The sequence below is a fragment of the Schistocerca nitens genome, chromosome 2, assembly GCF_023898315.1.
Source record: "Schistocerca nitens isolate TAMUIC-IGC-003100 chromosome 2, iqSchNite1.1, whole genome shotgun sequence".
In the NCBI taxonomy this organism is placed as follows: domain Eukaryota; kingdom Metazoa; phylum Arthropoda; class Insecta; order Orthoptera; family Acrididae; genus Schistocerca; species Schistocerca nitens.
The window spans coordinates 826547128-826561136 of NC_064615.1; the positions used below are offsets into that span (position 1 = coordinate 826547128).

General features: G+C 43.6%; 1 protein-coding gene across 1 annotated transcript in view; it reads right to left on the bottom strand.

The window, feature by feature from the left end:
• LOC126237096 (1-phosphatidylinositol 4,5-bisphosphate phosphodiesterase epsilon-1-like) overlaps positions 1–14009 on the bottom strand; it is a 428615-nt gene that overhangs the window by 190346 nt on the left and 224260 nt on the right. The window contains exon 6 of the mRNA XM_049946900.1: positions 7752–7897. Coding sequence (XP_049802857.1) covers positions 7752–7897 — 146 coding nt within the window. The remainder of the gene's footprint in view (positions 1–7751; positions 7898–14009) is intronic.

Below are 14009 nucleotides of genomic sequence, written 5' to 3' on the forward strand. Positions count from 1 at the left end.
AGCGTGTGTGTGCGCGCGCGCGTGTGTGTTTTTGTGAAGGGAACTAACATATCCTAACTACTGTGTGCATAAGTTATTGCTTTGGTACGGTACAGTGGTTACTGACCTAGGATGGGGAGATTGCCTAGTTATATTATTATTTTGTGGCGCCTGTGGGGGGTTGTTCTTTCTCTACAATAAATTTTATTAATTTAAACAGCATCTGGTTGCTGACCTTTGTCTGGTCATTTATTACGTGTTTCTCCTCTATTGTTGCTTTTTAAATTTGGAAGTTCTCTTGTAGGTTTAGGAGCTGTTTCTTGTTGTTGAATTGCACTATTTTAATGACCTTTTCTGTTGTGGTTGGGTGATGGTTTTGTTGCCGGGGGTATCCTCCAAATGTTCAATGACTGGTGCTGTATTTCCTTGTGCTTTCGTGTTCCTTATTCCATATTTTAAAAGGTCTGCCTATTTATCCTAAATATAGACGATTGCGGCCGCTGGTGGCCGAGCGGTTCTAGGCGCTTCAGTCTGGAACCGCGCGACCGCTACGGTCGCAGGTTCGAATCCTGCCTCTGGCATGGGTGTGTGTGATGTCCTAATGTTAGTTAGGTTTAAGTAGTTCTAAGTTCTAGGGGACTGATGACCTGAGAAGTTAAGTCCCATAGTGCTCAGAGCCATTTTTTTTTTATAGAGGATTACAGCTGCTACACTGGAGTTGGTGGATGCCAGATTTTTGGCACATGTCAGTGTGATCTTCCTTTTTTAAACATTTCTGTACTGAGTTATTGCTTTGGTGTGCTATTTTTATTCCTTGTTTCTTAAGGATGTCCCCAATTCTGTGTCAGTTTGTTTCCGTGATAAGTACCGTATGTGAGTCTGTACGTGAGTGTGTACCGTACGTGAGTGTGAACCAGCTTACCTGCTGAGTTTCTGTGTTGTTCGCTTGCTGTCTAGTGGTGATGGTGTGTGCGTATGTGGTGGGTATTGCGGGTCTCTAGATTTGAGTGGTGTTTTTATTTTTTATTTTCATGTTTTATCTGTATTTACTTGTTTCATTTCGTACTGGGGATTCTTGGTATCCATTATTTTTATTTTTGAATAATTATGTCCAGCTCCTTGTAATTGTTATATTTGTCAAGTGGTTCTGTGTTTAGTCTGTGGACCACATATCTGACGGCAGATTCTTTCTGTGCTTGTGGGTGATTAGATGATTGATCTAATATTGTCTCTCTTGTGGTCTTTTTCCTGTAAATGGAGAATGTGTAATGGTTATTGTAACGCCTGCTACTAGACTCTATTGAACATCTCCGTAACAGTCTCACGCCGAACAAACGATCCCATGACGAAAAGCGCCGTTCTCAACTGGATCCTGTGTATCTCTTCTATTAATCCAACCTGGTATGGGTCCCGGGCTACTGAGCCATACTCAAGAATCAGTCGAGCAAGTGTTTCGTAAGCTAACTCTTTCGTGGATGAATTACATTCTCCAATGCATGTTACATTTATTTACGTTCAGTGTCGACTACCAGTCCCTCAATGAGTCATCAGTCCTCCGCAGGTCTCTCTGCAAATCGCTACAGTACTCTGGTGCTGCTGCCTTATTGTAGACAACTGTATCATCTATGAAGAACCTTATAGAGCTTCCGAAGTTACCTACTAGATCCTGTACATATAATGTAAACAGTAACGGTCCTATCGAACTTCCTTAGGGTACTCCTCAAATTACTTTTACAGTCGTAGATCTTTGTTCCGTTGAGAGCGATGACTTCCACCTACAAAAAGTATTGAGTCCCGTAGCATATCTTGTCCGATACCAGGTAAGCACGCATTCCTTTTCACCAAGCAGTAATGCAGGATTTTGTCAAATGCTTCCCTGAAGTCAAGGAACACGGCACCAACCTAGGCATCGATGTCTACAGTGGCATTTATATTATGAAAGAATAGAGCGAGCTCTGTTTCGCAAGATTTCCGTTCGTAGATAAAGCAGAATTCCGCACCTGCGCACAAGAATGAATTTTCAGACTACTCCAAACCTGTTCGAACAGGCAGAACAACTTCATTCATCGCTCAGAATCTCTCCTTCCCAACTTTACACACTCAGCGATCTCGACACGTCACCTGCGACCGACAGGGCCCACCCCTGAAGGGTGTAGCGAATTTGAAGATTTAGCGAGCTTTTAGCAGCTCCATGAAACTGTTTCCACATCCAGGACTTCCAGCTGACAAACCTCAGGAGCAGAATGCAGGCCTGTCTTTTTATCATTTACAGGTACCACTAACACATTGCTCAATATAGCTCCCGCCACAGGAAAGTTGCTAGCCACTAAGTGAACGTAGCAGGACTCGATCACAACACATTTGTGAGGATTACATCGTCTTCAGGCTGGATAAAAGCACCTACTCCTCTGGATACTCGAAACTGTCTCTGGCATCCAAAAAAGCGAAGAGAAAAAGCCAGTGGGTGATATTTTAGAGGGTTAGCAACATGCAGTTTTCTACACCCAGAACACAGTCCATGGCACAGAATCACAGCTCTAACTAGGGCTCATAGGGCGGTTACCGGATAAAAGGTGGATAGTTTTCTCCAGTGAACTTATAAGGCAGTGTCATTAATATCAACACCAACTGCTTTCGACGAATAACGAAAGAGACATGCAGACAGTTGAAAAAGAAGTCATCAGAAAGCTTATAAGACTAGTTCGTTGAAAGACGTCGCGGTAACGCTCGTCGCAGTGGGGCCCAGAGGCAAGTAGTTTCCGCCGGCCTACAACATTTCATGTCGGCTGGAGGCCGAAAGAAACCCCTGCCCCTAAGCCCTCGTCTCAACAGCTGATGCATCTCCCAGTGATACTTACTAGCTCCTCTGATGCAGGTGACTCTTCATGAATGGTTGCTGAAAAGCATCAACAATGGTACCAAGGAGAACTCATACGTACTTCATTTCGGAAACTTACCTTCATGTTTTGTAGTAGTGTGATTCGCCAGACTACTTCACTTGAACTTTTTCTGTCTTTCTTATTGGACAAGTGCGTGGGTTTGCGCGAAATGAGGACACGAGTAAGGTTTATAATTGCTGGACAACGATGGGTGCGGTAATTAGTTTTAATATTAAAGAAGACGCCCTTCAAATAGTATTTCAGTGCTTGAACTACTATCTGAACGGCTCCTTCTTTGATACTAAACAGTACTTGAACACCACAACATCTGGAATATGACTGAGATTCCGGTTCTTGCCCAATCGTGAGATCTCGAGAGGCCAACCTCTCGGAGATGACATTTTTCTACTCTTAGTATTTTTCTGCCACGTCGTCATTGTTTCTCATTACATGCACCGTATGCTTAAACAGAACTGTACAACCATTAAACCCCTGTCTTGTATGGTGGTGCTCGTCTAGGAGGTAATAGGTTCAAATCCTGGAGGGGAAAGAAAATTTCGTGATTGGAGAGGTAGGTGCTCAGCATCACTGTCTACGATAGTAAGCAATGTCCTGGGTTAAGTCCCGAATAACCTGCGAGTACCTCATGGCAGTGAGGATATTTGATACTGTTGATGCTTGACATTGCTAACAAAGAAGGTGATGATGATGATGTTTGGTTTGTGGGGCGCTCAACTGCGCGGTCATCAGCGCCCGTACAAAGTCTCAATTTTTACACAATCCAAGTTTTACACAGTCCATTGTAGCCACCGTCACGAATGATGATGAAACAAAGAAGGTGATATTTGCCCAGCAGTATGTGCGATTAGTTAAGAATCTGACCGATGAAGGTTGATGTACAAGGCCAAGGGCAAGACACGACCAAATATCTGGAAACTACAGCATTTCGCACAACAGAATGCGGGCAGGTCGGCAGATGTCACTGAAGTTTGTGCTGCTTGTAAACTATATCTTGATCTATACATTCCCTATCTCTGAATCAGTGGAAATCGGATGACATTTTATCATTGCCCTGACCGGCCAATCCAGCACTGTTACTAGTCGTACTGCGCCCAGCACTGTGTGAGAAGGCGTAGCTTTTGTAATTCCCCCTTTGCCCATCCACTTACTTCTACCTCCCTCCCCATCTGCCGTCAACAACGATCCATCCCATCGCCCGTGACAGTCCTTGTGGGGGGGAGGGGGGGGCGGTACAGTTTGCCTCGATCACTCGCCACACCCCTTTGTACTAGAGATCACTGAGACGCTTATAAAAAGTTTCTCAATTAGTTCTTGGCAAGGCTCTCTATTCAGAACTTAACGGTATATGTTTTGAAAACAACAGAAAAATCAAGAAGACCACCGCCACTGCTTCATTCGCATTGATATCTTTTTTCTGAATCGTTAAGTAGCGCGTAAAATTTCTCGTAACATAATTGCCTTCAGTATTCTCGAAAGACAAAATTAGTTGCCAGCGGACTGATCTGTCATACAGAACGAACGGGTTTCAGGTCTTGGTTCGAGCCAGTGTGTAAGACAGTGTTAGTGTTCTGGAGGTCAGGTACCATTTCCCCATCCGGTCTTCCAGATTTAGGCTTTCCATGGATTCCTTAAATCGCTTAAGGCCTATCAGGCAAGGTTCTTTTGAAAGGATACAGCCAAATTTCTCCCACATTCCTCCGCAATCTTGCGCTCCGTCTTATATGACCTAGACGTCAGACTTTAATCCTTCCTTCCTCCCTTGTGGGCGACCACCCTGATGTATGTTTTTCGTGCTTTCCCAAAGTCACTTAAAACATTTTCTCTTCAACAAAACTACTGCCATTTTCATATATCGTCAGTGTTTAAATGTAGCAGCACAGCAATAAGTTTCTGGTTAACGAATCCTTAAATTCTTATTTTCCTTGGATTTCGCCAATCCGAACCCCGGTAATCCGAACATGAAAAATGTTAGTCTAAGTATGGAAAACTGTGCGGTAAACTGCTGTACATACACACTATTTTAATTTACGCAGTACAGTAAACATGTATTAGAAAAATTGGCAAGAAAACATTAGGTTTAAACAATGCATAACAATGAAAGAAAAGCTGTCAAACATACTAAAATACAGCGGACATTTTATCCCTACTTTTTAGATGACAAAAACTCAGTCATTTTTTTGGCTTAATGAAGACAGTCTGTTGTATGGCGCACAGTCCCGCCATCGTCTCATAAACATCAAATCAAGTGGGCTGTTGCTCCAAATAACGTAGCGCGAGGTCAAGGGCTTCTGCTGCGTCACTGTGTGGCACCAGCTCTCCTTTGTCGCTCTCAGGCTCATTCTCACTTCCGTCACAGCAGTCCACTTCTTCCTGGTCTTGAGTCACAGCAGCAACTACATCAGCGTCAGCAAGGTTCTCCACACATGCCCCATCCGCTGCCATCCACTCATCTACGTCTCCTTCACTAGTTTGTTCACATCCAGGGATTGTCTGTATCATTTGCAGTAGATTTTCCTCTTCGTTTTCAACTAGGTTCTCCTGAAATTCAAGAGATTTCCACAGCTTTCTCCACGATTTTCTCAGAGTATTTTCTGACATATTCTGCCACGCCTCAGCGGCCCAATGAACAACATCCTTCACGTTGGCTTTTTCTATTTTGACCACCAAAGGAAGGCTATCATCTTGGATCAGCATTCTTAAAAACTGTTTACTGTAAATCAGTTTTGATGTTTGCAGTACGACCTGGTCCATCGGCTGTAGAAGTGGTGTAACATTCGGCGGCAAAAACTTCGCCACAATTTCTCGATCACATAATTCCTCAGTGCTGAGGTGAGATGGCACGTTGTCAATCAAAAGGATTCCTTAGAAAACCGTCGAACAGAGAGGAAAAAAGTGGCCGTGAAACCATTCTTTGAACAGCTTACCATTCATCCATGCTTTTTTTCTGGTTGCGATAATATACGGTCAGGGACTTCATGTTGCAGTTTTTAAAGCTCTGTGCCTAGCAGATTTGCCGATCAGCATTCAAGGCAGCTTGTGATTACCAGCAGCGTTGCTGCACGCTAGTAAAGTCACACGATCTTATCACACTTTAAAACCAGGAGCATGGTCATCTGCTTTTGATGCCAGGCTTTTTGTTGGCAATGCCCTAAAATTAAGGCCAATCTCGTCAGCGTTATAAATTAGTTGGGGCGAATACTTTCCCTCTCTTATCATTTTTTCAAACTCACTGAGTTTAACAGCCTTCTCCTGGACCAGTGCTCCACTCAAAGGAGTTCCCCTTTCTCTTTCCTGCGAAAACCAAAGGAAAGGAGCTTCATCCACTTAATCGTACTGGGACTGTTTCAAAGTCTGCCGAATTTCGAGTGTTTCTCCCGAAGACGTCGCGTAGGACTGTTCAAGCTTCACTCGGTTCTTCTTCCAACCACAAATGGCTGCTTTACCAACACCCAGTTCCGTTGCCAGTTTAGATACATTTTCATCACTGTCTATCCGCTTCAAAGAATTCAGATTTTCTTTGAGAATTCAGATTTTCTTTCCGTTTACTCGTGACGAAAATACGTACACCACTACACCTCAACGAATACAGTGCAACTGTTACGCGTGCCAGCGATAGATAACTGACATAACCAAGCGTTTTGCGTGCCAACTGGCAGTGCACTGACCTCAGACACTACAAAAGTCTCAACAACAAGGGCAGGCAGTTGTTCCCACACTTGTTCCCATTTGTTACCATGGTGTACCTGCTTATCTGCTTGGTATACTTCATTCTAGAAACTCGTCACCGTGATTCCGGCTAATCCGAAAAAATCGGTAATCCGAACAAGGTCCGGTTCCAATTAGTTCGGATTAACGGGACGCTACTGTACATTACTGAGACGTTAATTAGTTAGGTTTGTTGCATCATAAGGTCTAGTTACTCCCGGTTCGAATTCAGTGAACGTTCAACAAGAATCAAACACCTGTAAAGTTCTATGTTGTGATGAAATGAGGCCCATTCAGAATGTAATGCATCTTAATTTATCCCTGTTTACAAGAAGACGAAGTGGAAGTTACACAGTATGTAGCTACAGTCCTCAAGAATATTTGTTTGCTTCTCAGTGATATCCCAGACTTTTTCGATAGTTTTTATCCACCTCTAATTTTTCTCGTTTAGTAAAATTCATTGACACTGTTATTCCAACCAAAGCTGAACGGAATTTTGCAGGGTCTGTTTCTTCAAAGTGACGATTACGACAAATTTCCTCTAATGTCGAAAACAGATGTTAAACCAAACTACGAAATTTCTTAAGGGAGCTGATCTGATGCACAGAAGCAGTAGTCACCCTACAATCGGCGTTTGTAGAGTAATTCGTAACAGTCATCTCATCTCAGTGGTTGGCACTTGGGTCGCTTCGCATTTGATCTTTGATCGGTGTACAGCCGAGTATCTAACTACACTAATCTACACTGACACACTCTCAAAAACATTCTTCAGTATTTGATGAATTACAGTCGTGGTATTACCATCAATATTTTGGATTTTCTGCCACATCCCATTCTCAAATACGGAACCATATCGGCTTTTTCTCAAACACTGCAGTATTTGCCACCTGTTAACCGATCACGCTGATATTTCTAAAGACTCCAAAAGAAAACCAGAAAATCGCCACCAAAAGCAAATTTTGCGTCAGTACACTATTTTACTAAGTAAAACAATGGGAGGTAATATTTTCTGACTCAGCCTCGTCCAGTTCTTGTAGACAAAGGCGTGAAGAGATAAAGTGTGCGTTAACAAGTACTTACATGGTTCGCCCTGAGAACTGTGCGATGCAGTCATACAGCCGGTTGTCAGTTGCTACGTCTACAGAGTGCAAAGCGATGAATACTCACTTGAGTCCCGCCACGATCTCCATAGCACCGTTGAAATTGCCGATATTCCAGCAGGATAGCGCGACGCGCAGGATGCATGATAGTACGGCTTTGCGGTCTTCGTGTGTTGGTTGCGTGATGATTAGGTGCGTGACCCACGAGCTCACCTGCAACATGTGAGAACGACATTCTTTGATTAGCTCCGTGCCGGCGATGGAGGTACGCTATGAACGTAAGATCACTAGGGAAAAAAAAAAGCCATGTGGAGTGTCGAAGCAAATAGTATAGTGTTCGCACAGATGGCAGGGAACAAGTTGCAGCTCAGAGAAACAATTGCGCTGGCGTCGAATTGCATCCTGCGTGTTTTCAGAGGATCCGGTGCTGTATCCGGTGCTGTGCTCGATCCCTTATCCATCTGTAAAGTGAGATTTAAAGCGGATAGGACGGGGTGAAAAAAGGGATAACAACTGCCTTCGGTTATAGCAAAGCCTTCTGCAGGACTAAATAATAAGTAGTTGAGGACAGAAGATACGAGGCCTATTTAATAAAGAATGATCACAATTTATTTGCCGGTTGTAGTGGCCGAGCGGTTCTAGGCGCTACAGTCTGGAACCGCGCGACCGCTATGGTCGCAGGTTGGAATCCTGCCTCGGGCATGGATGTGTGTGATGTCCATAGATTAGATAGGTTTAAGTAGTTCTAAGTTCTAGGGGACTGATGACCTCAGATGTTAAGTCCCATAGTGCTCAGAGCCATTTGAATAATTTATTTACGATCACAATTTTTCGCGCTAGAGTTTAATTTTATGGAATTCTGTTAGCTTAATGTGTAACAAACACGCCGTACTAGTTTCGTTGTCGGTACTCCTGATTCCTGCCTGTGAGAGAAGGGCAAGATAAGACATGTGCAGTATCGCCTACTGCAAGAATGGACGTAACGCGCGATTAACAGTGTGCGCCTTTGAAATTCTGCTTTTGCATCAACAAATCTTCATCTGAGGCCTATGCAATGTTAAAAGAAGTCCGTGGAGAATCTGTCGTTCCCTACAGCTCAACTCAAAGATGGTTCAAATAGTTTAAAGAGAGGGAAGAATTAATTTCGAAGGAAGGTGAACCTGACACTCCAGTTACCTCTATTACGTAAGAAATCATCAACACTGCTGCTGTCGTTGTGAGAGACAATCAACGAATACCCTTACCAACAGTTTCTGAAATACTGAAAACTTCAGTCCGTGTCACCCACAAGTTGGTGACCGAAAAATGTTGCGAAACGATAATACAAGGCCGCATATTGCAAAAATTAATACTGAATATTTTGCATCCCTCACGCTCCCAATATTCTGGATGTGGTTCGGTGCGACATTTTTCTATCCCTTATCCTGAAGAAACAGGTTCGTGGGAGGCATTTTGCATTGTTACAAGCAATAGTGAACGCTGCGGAGGCGATTGTGCAGGACCTATTAAAAATAGTTTCTACCATGTCTTTGCAGATAGGCAAAAATGCTGGGACGCGTGTGTCGCATCCAAAGGAGCCTATTTTGAGAGCGGCCATGACAATTGTGAGTTTGATTAAAGGTATGTTGTAAAAAAATTATGGTCATTCTTTATTGAAGAGCCCTCGTATTTTCTTCGATTTAATATTTTTTTTATTTTGTGGACCGAGTTATAACTGAGTACAAGTTTGAGCATTGTGGTGTTAAGAGAAACATCGCATCAAGTTATCCTTTCACTGTGAGCTCGTAACAGAAAAGTGTGACGTGATGCGATTGACGCGCCTGTGGTATCCGTAAATGTTATGAAAATGTGTGTGTGTGTGTGTTCCATATCTTCTCCTAAACCACTGGTTTCAACTATGCTTTGTACACATATCCTTTACTGTCAGGCGACAATCTGGCTGGTTCAAATGGCTCTGAGCACTATGCGACTTAACTTCTGACGTCATCAGTCCCCTAGAACTTAGAACTAATTAAACCTAACTAAACTAAGGACATCACACACATCCCTGCCCGAGGCAGGATTCGAACCTGCGACCGTAGCGGTCGCTTGGTTCCAGACTGCAGCGCCTAGAACCGCACGGCCATTCCGACCGGCGGCGACAATCTCTGTAGGAGTAAGAACCACCTACTTATATAGTTCAGGAGATATGACGTCGTAAAGAGCGATATGCGTGAAAAATTGCCGCATCATGCATGACTTTAAATTTATTACTTCTGTGCTATTAAATGTATTCGCGACATACATCGCAGACAGTATCCAAATATGCCGCTGAATATATATACACAAATGCATCATCGCAAAACACATAGTTTAAGAGATATGACGTCATAAACACTGAGATGCGTGAAAAAAGCCTCATTATGCAGGAAGGTTTAATACATTTATTCTTTACTACTAAGACAATGCTTCAGTCGAGTCAACGTAACGAAATCCCTGACACCTGACAGCGCTTTTGATAGCTTTCAACTGCACGACACCAACTGCTATAGAAGAAAACAATTGCCGTCCATAGAGCTATGAAGAGGCGTTGCCATAGAGAAGTTTACAAAACCGCGCTGTAGACACCCGAAGCAACTGTACTTATACATCTGTACATTACGCATATTCCTTTGTACAACCGTTTCACAATTTTGAAGCAGTTTTCACGAATACATAGAAATGAATTTTTTTCGATATTACGCTACAAACACAGTTCATTTGTTGTTTCTATTTCTGATAGAAAATTGGCAAAATGGGTACCCAAGGAACGCCGGGTTGTCAGTTAGTGGGCTCTAAAGGTCTAAAGGTGCGTAGAACATCGACAATGGACTCGCCTTTTGCAACCCCCATAGTCTGCCGTTGCCGAGCACTCACTATACATCCATCAGGCTCACAATGGGATGCTATTACAAACACAGTTTGGCTACTGTTAATTCTTTTTGGGATTCCATTGCTTAAAGAGCCCGTGGAAATTCGTTTGGCAGGATACCCTTCTAACCGGGACAACGGCTATCGACTGGGTAACACATGGAATCCCATCGTTCCTCACAATTTGTTCTCAGAAAAGACGATTACTCCGAGGGCCAGGGAGAGCGGCAACCCACCGTACAGCTGAGCTTCGCATTTCTGTCGTCGAGGGCGCTGTCATCGGGTCGTGTCGCCGGTCTTGCAGTCGCGATCACGATGCATGCGCTAGACGCATACAGCGCGCAAATAAATTGTTTGACGTAGGCAGCCGATGTCAGTGTTCGAAGGCTCACAGGAAGACGTCTGGCAAGAGCGCATACGAAAAGTCGTGCGTAGTATTAACCGGCGACCAGCTGCGCTCCCCAAACATCAACTTGCCTTTTGGTTCAAAATGGTTCAAATGGCTCTGAGCACTATGGTCATCAGTCTCCTAGAACTTAGAACTACTTAAACCTAACTAACCTAAGGACATCAGACAACACGCAGTCATCACAAGGCAGAGAAAATCCCTGACCCCGCCGGGAATCGAACCCGGGAACTGGCCTTTTGCAATCATCGAAGTCTTCCGTTGCTGAGCAAACACTATACACCCACCAGGCTCACGACAGAATGCAACAGAAAAAAAATTTGGCTATTGCAAATTCTTTTTGGGATTCCATTGTTTTAAAAGCCAATGAAGATAAGCTTGGCGGAATACGCTATTAACCGGAACAGTGGTTATCATTTGGGTAACGCATAGAATCCCATTATTCCCTGCAATTTGTTCTCAGAAAAGACGAAACAGTTCTTTCATAATTTTGACAAAAAAGGTAAGGCAATAAAGGGATTAAGTGCCAAATAGGAGGAACAAAGTTAGAACAGGTGGACGGTTTGAAGTACTTAGGATGCATATTCTCACAGGGTGGCAACATAGTGAAAGAACTGGAAGCGAGGTGTAGCAAAGCTAATGCAGTGAGCGCTCAGCTACGATCTACTCTCTTCTGCAAGAAGGAAATCAATACCAAGACTAAGTTATCTGTGCACCGCTCAATCTTTCGATCAACTTTGTTGTATGGGAGCGAAAGCTGGGTGGATTCAGGTTACCTTATCAACAAGGTTGAGGGTACGGATGTGAAAGTAGCTAGGATGATTGCAGGTACTAGTAGATGGGAACAATGGCAGGAGGGTGTCCACAACGAGGAAATCAAATAAAAACTGGGAATGAAGTCTATAGATGTAGCAGTCAGGGCGAACAGGCTTAGATCGTGGGGTCATGTTACACGCATGGGAGAAGCAAGGTTACCCAAGAGACTCATGGGTTCAGCAGTAGAGGGTAGGACGAGTCGGGGTAGACCAAGGAGAAGGTACCTGGATTCGGTTAAGAATGATTTTGAAGTAATAGGCTTAAGATCAGAAGAGGCACCAATGTTAGCACTGAATAGGGGATCATGGAGAAATTTTATAAGGGGGACTATGCTCCAGACTGAACGCTGAAAGGCATAATCAGTCTTAAATGATGATGATGATGATGATGATGATAATGATGATGATGATGAGTTAAAGAACTGTCTAAACATACTCATTTCATCTGAAATATTGTGGCATTATCGTCTGCTTACAAGACGCGCCCCAAAGGCATCACATTACTATCAGTCCGTAATAAATAGGTATTGAAATCACGAAGATTCACAATTCCCTCGACACTGAGAGTACACAATAATTTTTTGCTCGATGTCGTTTATATCCATTGACTGTAAGAAATCTTCTTTTACTGACGACTGTATGAAATAATTCATCTACCGGTACGGACATTTCTTGCAGTGAAACTAAACAACCTTAGGTTGAATAGCACTGAGCTGGAATGCGACAGTCACTTTTTTTTCGAGCCGTGCATTCACCGGAATTTTTCGCAAGGCTCGTAGCTGAATCAAATTCCATTTTTCACGCTCCAGACGTAATGAGTATCCTACCAGCGTGCGGAGTGGCTTCGCCGAAAACGAAGCATAATTAAGACTCGAGGCGCCGCATTAACGAGCATACCGACGAACGAGATACTCCCCGGCAAACAGGCCCATTTATTCTCTCGTCAACGTCCGCCGCCAGGCTTGGCTGAGTGCAACTAGCCATTGCCCCTCTTACCCAGCAACACTAACACGCCGGCGTAGCACTTCTGGGAAAGCGTCGCTGCCTCGAAAACCGGAGGTCACGGGTTCGAGTCCTGCACAGTGAGCTTTAAGTAATCAGCAAGAAAGCAACAGTTTTATATTACTTTGTTGATGTTTTTCGTAGATGACACGCAGCCAGCAACATGATGTTTAAAAGAAATTTACGTACAGAGCAAACAGAAGAATTTTAAGATAGTAAAAACACATCAAGGTAACGGCCAACAAATACAGTTCTTTTAGACTGTTGACGGAAGGAATGTTAAAGAGCTGTGCAATCACACTAATTTGCTCTAAAATATTGTGGCATTATCATTTGGTTACACGATGTGCCCCAAAGGTATCGCACTTCCGGCAGTTCGCAGTGTGCGTAGAAAGCTTTCAGTAGAAATGCAGAGTAATTCCTCGTACTTCTGCAGACTACGATCTATTAAAACGTTCATGCTGAATTTTTAAGTTGTTTGCATTTTTTGTTGCAAGGATAGTGGTGATATGACTGGTAAATTGGTGTTTCATTTGGTTGGTTGGTTGTTTGGGGAAGGAGACCAGACAGCGTGGTCATCGGTCTCATCGAATTAGGGAAGGATGAGGAAGGAAGTCGGCCGTGCCCTTTCAGAGGAACCATCCCGGCATTTGCCTGGAGTGATTTAGGGAAATCACTGTTTCATTTGGATTAGTGACTTGTATGAAGCTATTTGCTGACGGCGACACCACTCAAACGACAAGATTTGGTGTTCTTGTGGTCTTCAGTCGAAGACTGTTTTCAAATCGTAGTGAAACAGCTAAGTGAAATAATGTTAATGGTGAATGAACAGTTAGATTTTATACCACAAAATTAGGACGTTTCGGAGTGTGTTGCTATGATACTCGTATTTGAAGGGGTATTCAGAGAGATCGGGGGATGTAAACTGAAAACCGAAGGATGGTAATGCCATTGCCTACGGAAGAATGTGGAAAGGATACTTAAAGAGAAGAGCAAGGGGTTGCAGTGCCTTTTCTGACGATGGAAGGAGTGCCTGGAACAGAAATTCATCAAAGAATGGAACAAGAACCCTTTGGAAGGGCCAAGGCGTGGCAGAGGCGATTCCAGGAAGAACGGATACCGTTGACCGATGATGCACTATATACTGCAATACCCGAGGCCCCAGAGAAAGACAGGCCGTGGTCCGTACGTCACAGCACGTGACACTGCAGAT